This window comes from Canis aureus, chromosome 9, assembly GCF_053574225.1.
Source record: "Canis aureus isolate CA01 chromosome 9, VMU_Caureus_v.1.0, whole genome shotgun sequence".
Classification (NCBI taxonomy): domain Eukaryota; kingdom Metazoa; phylum Chordata; class Mammalia; order Carnivora; family Canidae; genus Canis; species Canis aureus.
In genome coordinates this window covers 49,221,366-49,237,023 of record NC_135619.1, presented here as the reverse complement: position 1 = coordinate 49,237,023, position 15,658 = coordinate 49,221,366, and the positions used below count along the sequence as shown (strand labels likewise).

Below are 15,658 nucleotides of genomic sequence, written 5' to 3'. Positions count from 1 at the left end.
AGGCATTGCATTTCATTTTAACAAAATAACACTAGGAAATGAGTACTATTATTATTCTAATTTTCACATGAAGTTTCTGAGGCACAGAGAGGTTAAATAACTTGCCAAGATCACACAGCTAGTGTAGCCAGTTGACCCTGGAGCTGCTGTCCTAAATTCTCTCTTGGTAAATACTTTGATTTTCTGACTAAATTGCTTTGTAAATGCTGGTGAGTACCTTTGCATCTCATACCTTGACTTCTCCATCCGACTTGCCAAAATAATTTTGTTTTAATGAGAGTCTGATATAAATAGTTATTTCTATCCTTGTTCAGGCTGCACAACTAAAATCATACGTGGAGAAGCCATGTAGAGAAAAGGAACTAATGCCCTGGTGTACGCAGTGCCCAATAACTCCAATAACTGAAGCATATTCAACTAGATATCTTCCTCTTACTAGGGTCTAGTTATCTGGTCCTGTCATCCTCCCCCACTCTTCACGGCCTGTAAGAATATTGGGTTTTATATTCACAAGGGCACAAGGGCTGCTGCATGGATCTGAGCTACAATTACTCAAATTTCCAGTTTGGCTTTTGTGAGCAGTACCTCAGCCCCAGAAGAACTTGTTTTGTGAATAGCCAAATGTAGCTCTGATTTTGAGTTGGAAGCTTTGCTTATCCACTTATCACATCATTTAGAGCACAGCCCAGTTCCAGGGGGACCCACTGTGGTACCTACAGATAGCTGCAGAGACCCCTGCACGATGGCCGTCCTTCAGACCTGAAAACAACAACTGTCGCCTTACAAGCCATGAGTCATCCACACCCCATCCTTGGCATCGCTCCCACCTGCTGGTGTTGGGAGTAAGCCAACCTAACTTTTCTCAAGGTCTCCTGGACAGGCTTCCCTGAACACTACCCAGCTGCACACCTCCCTCCATACTCTTCAGCTGCCTCTGCCTTCCTGTGCAAGCAATCCTCCAAAGTACCTCGGGAGAAGCTGTGTGTCTCACCAAGTGCCCCAGTCCCAAGGAGAGCCACTGTGGATTGCCTTAGCATCGAAGTCAGTGACAAGGATGCTGTGCAAAAGGACAGGCCATGAAAGGAGCATGGGCCTGGAAGCCACTCAGATCTGAGTTCCAATTCTGATGCTACCATTGAGTGTCTGTTAACCACCTTTAAGAAAGAACCAGAACTGTCAGCAACTATTTACAAAGTGCCAACTAAACCTCAGCCATGAACTTTGCACTGGGGAGCATAAGAATGAACAGGGAGGGGGATCCCTGGGTGGCACAGCGGTTTAGCACCTGCCTTTGGCCCAGGGCGCGATCCTGGAGACCTGGGATTGAATCCCACGTCGGGCTCCCGGTGCATGGAGCCTGCTTCTCCCTCTGCCTGTGTCTCTGCCTCTCTCTCTCTCTCTCTCTCTCTCTCTCTGTGACTATCATAAATAAATAAAAATTAAAAAAAAAAAAGAATGAACAGAGAGGCCCAGTACCTGCCTGGAGCTTACGACTGACTGGACATCCAGATAAGTAGAATACAAGGTGGTAAGTGTGAGGGTGTGGCCTCTCTGAGCCTCAAGTTCTTTATCTGGAGTATGGAGACAATATAACTTCTTTAGAGGGTTGGCATGTGGAAATATTAAAGAGTCTCATGGAGATTATGTGGTAAGAGTCTGACAGATATCTGCCTGGACAGAAGTAACTCTGTTCTTGCCAAGCTCCCAACTTCAGCCACTCTTATTTTCCTAGTCCAGGGTAACTTCTGTACACCTCTCTGGTCTGTCTCCCTTTCCGCCTAACTTCTAACCAGCAAAACCACCGATGAATTATTAGTAAGTCTCAACAAGGCTATGAGAATAGACAGACCAAGGGGGAGGTGGCCCCTTGATCCAGCCCTTCCTGAAACTCTGCCCCAGAAAGGACTGGTCAGCAGCCAGTTCTCCATGGTTGTTTCTCCATGGCTCCCTGGAATGAGCATGTTGGCCAGCTTGATAGAACTTTTCTTCCCTTCCCCCATTCCCTTCCAGAGGCTGCAACTGTCGGTGTGCACTGCCTTTCTTCATTATGTGGAACAGGGAGCATATTACACGTCAACGGTATGAAAAGGATTAAGCAGGATAGCGACCCCTCCTCCCTGCGTGGTAGTCACCCAGACACCAGGCATTTGTCTTCCACACTCCCAGAAGTGACACTTCTTCACTGCTCACCGTAGTCGGTGTTTTCAGGTTCCCAGCAGTTCGAAGGCCAAAAGTATGGGGCCTGCAAAAGAGCACCGATGTCAGGACTCAAGGGAATGGCAGCCCCTGTTCTCCTCTGCCTGGAGCCAGGATCTACCCTCTCCAGCCCCCAGTGAGGAACCCTCCCAGTGACACGCCCCGCCCCTGTTTCCTTTGTGCTGACACCACCCTCTTCTCCCATTCTTAATGCAGCTGAGGCGGTCAACATTTTAATCTCAGTACTGAGAAATGAAATCCAAGGTGAGCAAAATAAATGCAAAAATGAGAGACTTAGTTTATACAGCAAAGATTTTTTATCCTAAGACAGTAGAAGTAAGATGAGCACAGTTTACGAGGATGTAAGCTCCAAGTTCCTTTTATCCCTTTGAATTGTGTCCACCTAAAACTGATATGTGGAAGCCCTAGTCTGCAGCTGTATTTGGAGTAAGGAAGTAGTTAAGGTTAAATGAGGTTACAAGGGTGGGGCCCTGGCCCCACAGGGTTAGTGTCCTTATAAGAGGAATTGCTAGAGAACTCATTTTCTCTCTCTTTCAGGCAGGGTTTCACTGAGAGGACACAGTGAGAAGTGGCTGCCCGAAAGCCCAGATGAGAGCTCTCACCACAGATGGAACCTTCTGGAATCTTGATCCTGGACTTCTAGCCTGTGGAACTGTAAGAAATAAATTTCTGTTGCTTAAGCCACCCAGTCTGTGGTATTTTGCTATAGTAGCTAGAGCAGACTAGGATACCCTTTGATTCTATCTGAAAAACTCCACTCCAAACCCCTTGGTGTTGACCTTGACACAACCCCTTAACCTTTGCCTCAATTCCTTCTAGGACAGGATCTGAGAAAAGGAGAGGAAAATCAGTGGGAAGGGTTAGGCAGCAGATAGAAACTGCATACTAGGAAAACAGTATGCCAGAGTAGAAAGATTGAAGCCTTTGCCATTGGGCTGACCTATGCTCAAATCAAGGCCACCTCCCAGACTTATTAATCCTCAGAGCACCTCCTCAGTGTTCTCTTCTGTCAAATGGGTGATATTTACCTCCCAAAAGTTTGCTATTCAGAATGAATGAGGAAATATGGGGAAAATCCAACCCCATCCAGCAACAAATGGCCCAAATAAAAGCTTGTTTGGCCTTCCCAGTGCTGGGGGGAGGTAAGGGTTGCTCCCTTAAATACCCTCAGTTTTGTAGGTAGTTCTAATCTGAGATCAGATGATTAGAGAACGTTCTTCAGGGGGTTGGGCGGGCAGACCTACCTGGAAACGGTAAAAGGTGCCATCATCCTTCATGGTGAGAACGTGGTCTGAGATTGGAAAGATGTAGCCCTGGGCAGCTATAAGGCTTCCCAAGTGTATTGCTTCAACTGCATGGACAGGGTGGGAGAGAGAGAGAGAGAGAGAGAGAGAGAGAGAGAGAGAGGAGTATTTAACAAGCTGTCAGAGTGCAGGGCTCCTTAGCTGGATCGTAAGTCAGGCAACTGGAAGCCAGCTGTCCTTACCCCCAGATAACTGCATGATTGATTGATAACCTTTGATATAAATGTACTGGGTTGGAGGCGGGGAGTGGGGTTGGGAAGGGACAACATATGTCCAGGCCCCATCTGGGTTCCAGCTCTGAGAATCTGACATTGCTTAACTTCCCCCAAGACTTCCAGAAAAAAGTAGCTTCACAGTTAAGAGCACGGGCTCGGGCACATACACACCTGTACTGAATCAAAGAGTATGTTTCATGCAGGTGCTTAGCAGGGCCTGGTGCTCAGTAGGTGCTGGCAGTCCTGATTCATCTTCGTAGTTTCATCATTTTTATCATCCCTGGCAACGAGCACACGGCCTCACTGCCCAGAGAGACTCTGGACTCACGTTACATTCCCCAATATGACAGTCCCACTGGAGAGGAGGAGAGTATTGCCCTTCTCTTACGGACACAGAGTAAAACCTCACTTTCTTATGAGATTGGAGAAAGGGCACTATAGTGGGCAGTGGCATAGGGAGACCAACCTGAGAGAAATACTTATATTTTTGCCACAATTAACCCATTGTTTTTGTTACTTTGTACCGGCCATAAATCGAGTCACACGGTTAAGAATTTACATTTATTCTGAGCAGAGTTAAGGAAAAAGTAACAAATCTAAATGGGTCTACCATGCATGATAATCTTTCCCAAATATAAAATTACTCTTACTGGTAAAAACTAATTTTTGGATGTGGAAATTACTGATATGCTTAGGGAGACTCCAGACATTACTAATTTTCATTAGCTTTGAATTTTTTTAAAGTGCTTTGTTTTGTCCTGCGAACTTCTCAAGAGGTTGTATATAATCTAAGTGTTTTGCTTATTTAGAACCACCTATCCTTGGGAAATAGCTGGTGGAATCGGAATGAATGAAGTTGTATTTTATTTGCTTAGTGATGACCAGATTGCTTTTTAAAGTCTACGTGCTTCAAGAATCATGGGTCCAGCAAAAGAAGAGTTTCATCGCTGGCAGCTGCTTCTTCCACAGGGAAGAGAGAACAAAATCTGGTAAGACGGCGACTTTCATGTCACCAATGTAGGAGCTAGAACTCTCACTTCATCCTTTGTGGTTTTGCTTAGATATATGGCAGATGGGGAGGAAATGGGGAAGGAGGGGCAGACGCTGGATGTGCCTGGCTTCCCGATGCCTTGATTTGCCTCATTTCCATACTTCTTTTCCTAGTTGGTGAATTGATCTTATCTCCTCCTGCTCATCCATTTTTTTCAGAAGCCCAAACAGTTCCCAAAAACTTGATATCCTCCTAAAGCCCATTTGAGTATAAGAGACCTTCAGAGATATGATCTTTATTATTCATGACCTTTCAGAGAAGCTTCTCAGGTGAGGGCCAGAGGTCTCCTAAAGCCTATTCCTCTACCACTCACTGGCTCAGGGCTCTCACAATACTGCTACTGCTACTAATGATCATAATAAAGTATGTGCCAGGAATACAATGAGAATCGTAGAAGGGTAAAGAAAACAGTGCAACTGGAAGAGAAGAGACCACCTTGAAGAAAAGGACTCCTTAGGCTTAGCATTATAACAAAGAAACATTGGCTTTACATGCATGTAACTAAACCCATAGACATGTACCAGTCCAGTTTTTACAAGTGGACAATTGGAAGTCCAGTCTGCATGAGGGAAACACGTGGCGTAGTTAATTCGGGCTCTTTCCTTAAAAGGATTTGAATTCACGGGTTCTCCCTGTGGATTAAGAGCTTGACTAGAATTAAGAATTTTCACTAGTCATGGAAGTGACCATTAATCATGATGGTGAAAAAAGGCTAGTGTCGCTTCCATTAATGACCTGCTTTTGTGCACTCAGATTTCTGGCAACTGTATTTAATTGAACTCTGTGTAAATTATGTTGTTAAATTATATTGTTTCATAGTCAATAGTATATTGGGAGCACCAGATTAAAATATAGGAATTCCTGAGCTGACATAGTGACCCCAGGAAGAAATCACAGCTGAAGGTCAGATGCCTAGAAAGGGTATTAAAAAAAATCTTTAGAAAGCATAGCCACTGGAAGCTATTTAATTTGGGGTAGATAGGTTTAATCCCCAAGAACATAAGAACACATTAATGGATATTTATAAATATGACCTTCAGGCATCAAGGATACTCAGTCAAAACAGGAAGTGTATAATAAACTCTGAAAAATATTAACTAACACAGATAGATAGTTACTTATGTGCAATTTTCATTTTTCTGAAACTCCTCATTTTCTAATTATGCTGTGAAAATAAATTTTACTACTTATTTTCTGGTGGGAGGACAGATTTGGAAACTGTTTTATTGGCCAGGGTTTTGTTGTTGTTTTTCTGGTAAGGTTTTCCTAATTGAAATGCACAATTAAGGTTGGAAAAAAAAATCATTCTTTCACTTCTTGTAGAAGCAGAAAACAGAAGGAGTCTTAGCAAATAATTAAACATCTTAATTGTGGATCAAGCAATCTGATTTTAAGAGCTGGCTCTAGAAGGCTGTTCTGTGATAACTCTACAACTTATCTTTAATTGCTGTGGCTAACGAGAATTCATCTCATTTCACATGTTATTGTATTGGGCTCTTTGGCACTCTAAATAATTGCTCATTTCCTCAAAGGGTGATTTAGATTTAAAGATAGATATTCAGTCAAGAAAATAAATTAATTTTATTTGCAAATAGAGTGATTCCATATCTTGGGATTCACATTTATAAGCCTAGTTCTCAGGAAGATAGGAGAATCTGGTTTAGAATTTGTTTGTGGGATGTCCCTCAATACCATGGAGGATGGTCAGGGTCAAGTACCTGGGTCCTCGATGGAAAGGTTCTTCATAAGCCACTGCACAATGTCAGTACCTGAAACGATAAAGCACTTTGAACTGAGGACGTCATGATGCTTATCCTGTGGCAGAAGAAACATGGTTACCTAAGAAAGTCCTAATTCCAACTAGCACATGCCCACTGAGCTAGGTAATATTGATGATTTTTCATTCCTAACAATGTCTATCTACTGGGACACTTCCATAGTCACCATCCTATTTGTTTCCAAAAAAAAAAAAGGGGATCCCTGGGTGGCACAGCAGTTTGGCGCCTGCCTTTGGCCCAGGGCGCGATCCTGGAGACCCGGGATCGAATCCCACGTCGGGCTCCCGGTGCATGGAGTCTGCTTCTCCCTCTGCCTATGTCTCTGCCTCTCTCTCTCTGTGTGACTATCATAGATTAAAAAAAAAAAAAAATCCACTTCTGATGACTCAGGATGATCTTGTGTCCATACTTCTAGGGAGTATCTACAGGGGACTTCCTGCAAATACAGATTTCAATGACTTCCCCGAGACAGGTGAGGTGAAATTTTATCACACCTGGCTCTCAGGATATTTCCTGAGGGAGGAGGTCTCTTCAGCATCCTACTCTAACTGACAAGGCCTGACCAACAAAGGTGACCTTACAGGTCCTTAAAAAAAAAAATAAATAAACCTCTAATTTTTTTTCTGGCATGGGCCTATTTTAAATGACAATGACCTTATTTCTGGGGAGAAATTTCTATTCACCAAAACCTCTTTCCTCTAACCCTTAGGTTACTACATTACATTTCTAGACTATTCTGCATTTGGGTATAGATTGAATGTATTATGGCTGGAAATGACATATACCCCTTGTAGTCCTGGACCATGAAAACTCCCATTTGACCCTTTCATTCTCTATCTTCTGGCTGAATGGAGAGAACCCCAAGAACCCAGGGGAGGACAGAGCTGCAATGTGGAAGGAACCTGGGCTCCTGAACAACCACAAAAATTGATGCCCATTTTAGGTTCTGACTTGATTTAAAACAACAACAACAACAACAACAACAAAACAAAAAACAAAAAAAAAAAACAAAAAACAAAAACTTTGTTGTGTTAAGCCCTAGAAGTTGGGATTTATCTGTTTTGACATCGAGTCCAACCTTAACTAACTCAAAATTGTAAGAGTTGGAAAGGACTTCTAAAGCTTGCTTACTCCAATCCTTGCCAATACTGGAGTCCCATCCATAATACCCTGGACAGGAGGTGCCATAATCTCCACTGGGAAAAACCCTCTTACCTGGGAATCACAGTCCCCCCACCCCCACCCCAGTTAGCCTGTCCCAGTGATTTCTCTGAACAGAGATATGACCCTCTTTAAATTCCTCTCTTGGACTTAACATTTGTCCTCTGATGACAGAAAAACAAACCCAGACCTTCTTGCTCTGGAGGGAGTCCATCCAATATACTATCAACATTCTTCTTGAATTTACTTCCCTGAGGTGAAACATGCCTGGGTCCCTCAGCCATTTCCTCCCATGACATGACCTAGACCCCCTTCCCATTCTGGTCACAATCCTCTGAATATGTTTTCTTTTGTTTGCCTCCCTTTGAGAATGTCGTGCCTAGAGCCACTGTGGGAGTCAAGGAGTCCAAATTTCTGGAAGGTTCTGAACTCCCAGTCAATTCACCTTTTCACTCAACCATCTCACTTTAAATCAGTACAGATCTTCAAAGGTGGCTTTGTCACCTCAGGATGGAATGCTTGATGGAAAGCAGCCTGAAAAGGGCAACATTTCTAGATGTCTGAGTCCTGTCGTGCATGGGTCTGAGGCTTGGTGTGAGAGAGAGGGTCTGCCCATAGCTCTCCTGGAACATATTCCGAGCTGCAAACATGAAGAACTACCAGAAGTCTTTAGGGAGCATTGCTCTTTTTCCCAGAAATAAAGTTTCTCAGAAATTTGACTGGTTGCCAGAGGTGAGAGCAACACAGGCCTGTTTCTCTCTGGCTCTCTGGAGGGAGAATGAACCCGGCTCAGTAGACAACCAGGGCGCCATCCTACTCCTTCTGTGCTCCCCCGGGACCAGCCTCCACTGACACAGCCCAGCAAGTTCCCCCCATTTCAACCTCAAAAGCAGAACTTCTAAGCTTTTCCCCGCTCTTGCTCCCGGATGGTATCTGTGAGCTAAACTTTGGATGAAAACCACTCCTATTCATTCACATTCTTTGAGAGAAAGGAGAGTCTGTCTGTGTGTGCTTGTGTGTGTGTGTCCATCTCCTCCAAATTATACAAGTTCAACATTTGTCCTAGGAAATGAAGAACAAAGCAGAAATCAAATAAGAACTGTAATCCCAAGTTGGGGGTGGGGGAGAGACTCTAACCTGTTTTTTTCCTCAAAAGAAAAATAGTTCTTTTTTGTGGGTTGCCTGGAAACGGATAGGTTTCCAGCATCAGCAACAGCTCTCCCCCGGGCAGGCGGATTATCTTTCTGCTGAGCTTGCTGAACCATTATTTATCACCTGCCAAGATTGATTACTCACCCTGGGACAATGACAGCCCTTCCTTTCCCCTGTTAATTACTGTCATCATTAATATCCATGTCACTAATTAGTATTCATTCACATTGAAACTCCTTCCTTGCTATCATATCCGCTCCCCCGTCCACCCCACCCGAGACTTCAGCACCATTGTCTAGATTTCTACCCCCTTTTGGTTTTCTGTGCTCAGTGTCTGGCCTAATTGTTCTCCCCAGTCCACCAGGCCCTGGTTTGCATTCACAGAGCTGAAGGATCACATTTAAGCCACCCCCACCTTCTTTTTTTTTTTTTTTTTTTGGTAAAGAAGGGAAAGTCACAAAATCCTCTTTCCTTTTTACCTGGCAATGTGGGGACCATAGACCTGGGTTTCTTGCCCTGATGCAGCCACTGTAACAGTCAGGGTCTTCATCTGGCGACTGGTGTGACTGTCCTCAAGCCCCTGGCAGTCTTGGGCCACTGCCCTGTTTGCAGTGGTAGCCACAACCCCACTGTCCCTCACCCACTGCGGCCTGCATGGTGGCCTTCAGCGAACAGGACAACCCCTTGGGTGCTGGACATTCTTGTTCATCTTGGGTGTGGGGTATTTTAGGCTTCCTCGGACTAACCCAGGAGGGGCCGGCTTCCAGCCTTGTGGCAGGAAGTAAATGTTGCATGTCAGCCCCGGGAACAAGTAAGGGAGGGAAATCTGTCATAATATTATGTCCTTTAAAAGACCTACAATTATTACACTGCAGAATCAGGCGAGAATTGTGCAAACAACCGTCAGGAGAAAGATCTTTCTTCTGTTTTCTCTTTCCTTTTTTCCTTTTCCCCTCTGGCCCCCAATCATTCTTTCCCTCCTATTCTAAAAAGAATTTGAAGCAAATTATTTTTCTATTCTCTCTCAAATTAATTGTTGTCCTTTGTTACCACTGTTGGATTCGGCTCTTATCTTAGTCAAACTGCCCTACCAAGGCTTTAAAGCCAGTGTAGAAACATTAGGGACAAATGCAGAATAGCCACCCTTTATCCCCAACGGTTCTAAAACACTTGGCTGAAAGTTTTCTTTTTGAGGATAATATAATCCACATATATTCCAGGGATTTCCATGAACAACATCAGAGGGCACCTGAAACTCTCCTGCATAGCATGCATGGTTTGCTAGTATACTGAAGTATACATTTATTATATGCAGGTATGATTTATGTTTCTATATGTGTTGTATGCAAGTACTTTAATTATATCTTTCACATATAAGCATGTGTATTGGGGGGTATTTGGACATAACGCAAAGGTTCTCAAGTAGGGTATTGAATAATTAATTATGGCTTGTCCATACAATACATATTTATTGAACACCTACTGTATTAAATGAAAAAACAGATCTAGAGCAGTGTGTATTGTAAAATGACTTTAAAAAATTTTTTTAATGACGGGAGATCCCTGGGCGGTTCAGCAGTTTAGCGTCTGCCTTTGGCCCAGGGCACGATCCTGGAGTCCCAGGATTAAGTCCCACGTCCCGCTCCCTGCGTGGAGCCTGCTTCTACCTCTGCCTGTGTCTCTGCCTCTCTCTCTCTCTCTCTATGTCTATCATAAATAAACAAATAAATCTTTAAAACATTTTTAATGACGTTTTTACAACAGAAAAGACATATTTACATTTGTATCCGATTAATCACGTACATACAGACATATATGGATACTGAGAAGGAAAATTCTGGAAGAATATTTAAACTGTTCAGGTGATCTTGGAAAGGGAGGAGGGTCAAATTATAGGAAATTTCTATTCTTTTTATTTTTTAAGATTTTATTCATGAGAGAGAGAGAGAGAGAGCAGAGACAGGCAGTGAGAGAAGCAGGCTCCATGCACAGAACCTGATGTGGGACTCGATCCCGGGTCTCCAGGATCATGCCCTGGGCTGAAGGCAGGCGCTAAACCGCTGAGCCACCCAGGGATCCCGAAACTTCTATTCTTTACATGTACTTATTATTTGGAGTTCACAGAACATTAATATGTGGCTTAGGCACCAAGAAAAATACTTTTCATTCCAAAGAGCAGAGAGGGACATGGAGGCCTCTGAGACCAGGCGTGGAGAGAATGTGGGGAATCAGGTTGCAGACACGAGGTAGAGAGGGTGAGGGGAACTTCGAGTGGCCTCCTGCTGCCCCTGGGCCCTGGGCATTTCCTGCCCTCCAGGGAAAGGGCGGAGAACAATGAAGGCATGACTCAAAGCTGCCTTTTCCCTGAGTGCCTTTTCCACTCCTAAGCCTCCATGTGGGGCTCTATGCTTAGTGGGGAATCTGTTGAGATTCTCTTTTTCCCTCTCCCTCTGCCCCTCCCCCTTCTCAAACAAACAAGTAAATCTTTAAAACACACACACACACACACACACACACACACACACACACACACTGCAACAATTAGCAGGGAAAGCTGAACTTACTTAAGAGATGTTAAACTTTAGGGCTTTGGACACAGTGACTAGCTGGCAGGACGACAGAAGGAGCGTCAGGAGGAAGAACTGTGTGGCGTGACAAATTTAGCGGCGTTTTGAGGAGTAGTGTTTGGTCAATGGGTTTGAGTTTTTCCAAGGAAAAGTGTGGCAAATTTCACAGATAGATGCTTGTTTACCAAGTATATGAAGCAATAAGGCACGGTGTTTCTAAAGTCAGATTGAGTTCACGCTGCATCACTTACACACTGTGTGACCCTGGGCAGGTCCCTGAACCTCCCTCCACCCCAACCTGCATTTCTTCGTGGGTCAACAGGGGGTAATACCACCTGCTTAGAGGGTAAAGGAAGATCAGGTATCCAAGGAAGTGCTGTGCTTACGTGCGACGCCAGCGCAGTGCCCGGACAGAGTAAGCATTAGCACACATTAGCCACGGATAGAGTCTGTGCCTCAGGGACCTTGTCTTGGAGCCAGGTGTCTAATCACGTGATCCGCACGTCCCAGAGAAGCAGCAGCAACTAGGAATTTTCGATAGTGGAAGGCAGAGCATGTGTACTCGCCCCACTGCAATTCAGTCCAATATAATGAACTGAGCATCATTCTTCTGCGTGCGCTGGTCCCTGACATCCCAACATCTTCTTCCTCTCTCTTCTCTCCCCTTCTGCCTCATGGGCCGCCTTTCCACTCCCGGGATGCACCATGATCTATCCCGCTGCAGGGCCTTTGCATAAGCTATTCTGTGGGCTAGTAACGCTTTCTCCTTTGTCCAGTCCACCCCACTTCTAGCTGACTCCTGTGTGTCCTTTGGCCCTAACATCCCCAGGAAAGCCTTCACTGCCAAACAAGGTCAAGTTCTCTGACTTTCGCTTGCAGAGAATGGGGTTCCTTCTCCATTTGGAATTATTATTTTTTTTAAGATTTTATTTATTTATTCATAGAGACACAGAGAAAGAGAGAGAGAGGCAGAGGCACAGGCAGAGGGAGAAGCAGGCTCCATGCAGGGATCCTGACATGGGACTTGATCCTGGGTCCCCAGGATCACACCCTGGGCTAAAGGCGGCGCTAAACCGCTGGGCCACCGGGGCTGCCCTCCATTTGGAATTAGACATCATGATGTGATTATTTGATCGTCTGCCTCTCCCATCTGTATTAGTTTCCTAGGGCTTCTGCAACAAATTACCACCAACGGAGTGGCTCAAAGAGCAGAAATTGATTGGTTCACAGTTCTGGAGGCCAGAGCCTGAGACTGGGGTGTTGGCTGGGTTGGTTCATCTGAGAGCGGTGAGGGAAAGTCTACTCTGTTCCAGGCCTGTCTCCTCCCTTCTGCAGGTAGTCTTTGGTGTTCGCTGGCTTGCAAATGCATCACCCTGATCTCTGTCTTCATCTTTGCGTGGCCTTCCCCCTGCGTGCGTGCCTCTGCATCCAACTTTTCCTTTTTAGAGGGACACCTGTCATAAGGGATTAGGGCCCACCCTAACTAGTTCACATTAACTCATTACATCTGAAATAACCCTATGTCCAAACGAGGTCACATTCTGAGATATTGGAGGTTAGGACTTTAACATACCAACATTTGGGAAGACACAATTCAACTCCTAACACTCTCTAAACTATTGCTCCGGGCCAGCAGACTCTGTCATACTGTCCTATCTCTGGCACCATGTGAAGCCCTGGCATGGAGTTGGGGTTTAATAAATGCTCACTGAGCAACGATTGTATCCAAGTATACATTATGTAATATATACCCATCCATATGCACATATTCATTACATTTTAAACATTTCTCTCAATTTTTGTGGCCCATGAAAAACTCATCAGAAACCAGTATCAAAATGCCATCCACTGTGGATGGGCATTTTGCAACCACTGCTTTAGGTGAAAGTTTTGGGGTTTTTTACCTATGGACATTGTTATCTTTCAAAAGTCACATCTTTTGTATAGAGAAAGCTCAACAAATGAACACTTGAAAAAAATATTAGGCAGCAACCTGAAGCCGCCTTCTTTTCTTTACACAACACTGGTGGTCACTCAAGAGGACAGTGAGCACAGGAAAGGCTGTCTTCGCCTCTCTCCTTTGGGGCTGACAGCCACCATCCCCCTCCCAGCTCTCCGCCTGGCTCTCCGCTCACTCCACTGGCTTCCAGACTGCAGAGTTCAAACCGCCTTTGACTGGCTTTGATCCAGTGTGTGATTCTCCCTTCTTCACAGGGAGGCTTCTGCAGAGTCTGACTTGGTTTTGAACAGGTTGCAGGAATTAAACCCAGACATGTCAAATATAATTTTGAACCCAGTGGTACCCATATATGACCACCATACCCACTCTTAAACCAGGGCCTGTCAGGGCCACCTCCCTGGGGTCTTCTTCTAGGCCAGGCAAATCAGTTTGCTGACCTGCCTGGGTGTGTGGCCACCGCGCCCCTCTGTGACCCAAGGCCCACACAGCAGGAAAGAGGACCAGCTGCTGGGAACCCCCTGGTGGGCCCTTCCCCCCCAGCCCAGCCTCCTTGCTCTGATTCTGTGTTTCCTCATTCTCTCAAATTTAAAGCTTCCCTGTGCATTATGAAAAATAATAGGGGGCAGGAGACCAGGCGAGGTTATTACCAACTCATAAATCAACCAGGAGGCTCTGAGGGTTGCGGTGAGGTGTCTGAGATGGGCCCCTGGTTTGTTATCTCACCCAAGCCCCCACAATTGATTCATAACCTCATAACCCTCCTGTGTCCCAATCCCAGGCCTTATATCTAATTGTCAGCAGCCGAGTACATGATTTGCAAGAGGATGCGGTGGCGGCAGGCGTGGGGGTGGAGGAGAGATTAGTTTTGTCAATCAAAAGCATCCAGGGGAGGTGGGGAGCACTCAGGATTTAGCTTCACAATCAGCTTATTAAAGAGAAGGCTGAACATGGTTATACTGATTGGGCTTTGGTGCAGGGAGATGGAGGATATGGCCACAGGGGGTGTAGCCTCTGATCCCTGAGGGTGGTGGCCACAGAGGCGTGCCTTCAGCTCCATCCAAAAGCAGACTGGAGGCTCCAGGAGAGAAGTGAGCTAATGCCAGGCCTCCCGCAGCACCCAATGGAGAGCATTACAAATGTTCTGGGGGCGGCTGAGTGTTTTGGGGAGGTTCTGGGGTGGGCTGGAGGGGCCTCTGTGGCTGGCAGGTGTCGGGGTTACGTTGCCTCCCAGCATTGTCCAATGGTCACCTCATTTCTGCAAATTTTGAATCTGAAATGTGGTCTAGAAACACATGAATTTATATTTAAGTTAATCTGTGGGCCTAAGCCTTTCTTGAGGAGAGCAGGGGGAGGATCTTGCCTTTATGATGCCCAGGTCCGCAGGCTGTAGTCACTTATCTGGAATGCGATCCATCCGTCCACACTATTATAGCAATTATACTGATCCAGTTCAGCAGCATGCTTTAAGGTTTCAAGTTGCAAAGGGCACTGGACATCTGCCACCACCTTGGGACGGACGAGGAGTGCACAGCAGGGAGTGTGAGCAAGCCAGGGTTCAAGCAGAGCCAGGGACACACGGGTTTGTAAGCAAAGATCTTATCAGTTTTGCACTAATTCCGGCTCCGGTCCCTGGGAGCCTGCCTCTAGGCTTTGTCAAAGAACAGCTCCAGTCTAGTGGAGCGAATTTTTGTAATTAGATGGACCTAGGTTCAAGGCCTGACTCTGCCCTTGCAGGAGCATCACCTTGGATGAGTTACTCCATCACGCAGAGCCCCAGTTTGCCCACCTGCAAAATGAGGTTGATCACAGAATCCACCTTACATTGTTATGATGATTAAGATGAGGTAACAGAATAGACATCATCCGAGTCTACTTTTTACCTACAACCAATGCAGACCCTCCATCTGCCCAAACTGGAATCTGGAGTAAATCTCCCAGGGGGAAGATCCTTAACCTGGAATCAAGCCTCTTTCTGATGTGGGAAACAAAGGCAGAAGAGAAATTATTAAATTTCCTTACTACCTACAGCCCATCAACTAGTCCTTGAGACAGGCAGAGTGACCTTCATCTAGGGGCTCAGCTGTCTTGATGTTGATACTTTGCTAAGGTCAAAAGGTCTTAGCCTGACCCCCAGGATCCTGTGAGTCTACTTTAACATATAAAGATTCCTTTGGAAACTTCTTTTATCTCTACCCCTCAAGATACATGTTGGCAATCATCCCCGAAGAATGTGACCCACCGATACACATCTGA

At 45.3% G+C, this 15,658-nt stretch overlaps 1 protein-coding gene across 17 annotated transcripts in view; it reads right to left on the bottom strand.

Moving 5' to 3' along the window:
• The window catches only part of RGS6 (regulator of G protein signaling 6), a 556,931-nt gene that overhangs the window by 92,899 nt on the left and 448,374 nt on the right, over window positions 1-15,658 (bottom strand). For all 17 annotated transcript variants that reach the window (XR_013386480.1, XM_077909858.1, XM_077909852.1 and 14 more), the window contains 3 exons: window positions 6,506-6,556; window positions 3,462-3,568; window positions 2,191-2,242 (listed from right to left, as the gene is read on the bottom strand). Coding sequence is in view for 16 of the 17 variants with exons in the window: in XM_077909858.1 (XP_077765984.1) it covers window positions 2,191-2,242; window positions 3,462-3,568; window positions 6,506-6,556 (210 nt within the window). In the remaining variant the exon portion in view is untranslated. The remainder of the gene's footprint in view (window positions 1-2,190; window positions 2,243-3,461; window positions 3,569-6,505; window positions 6,557-15,658) is intronic.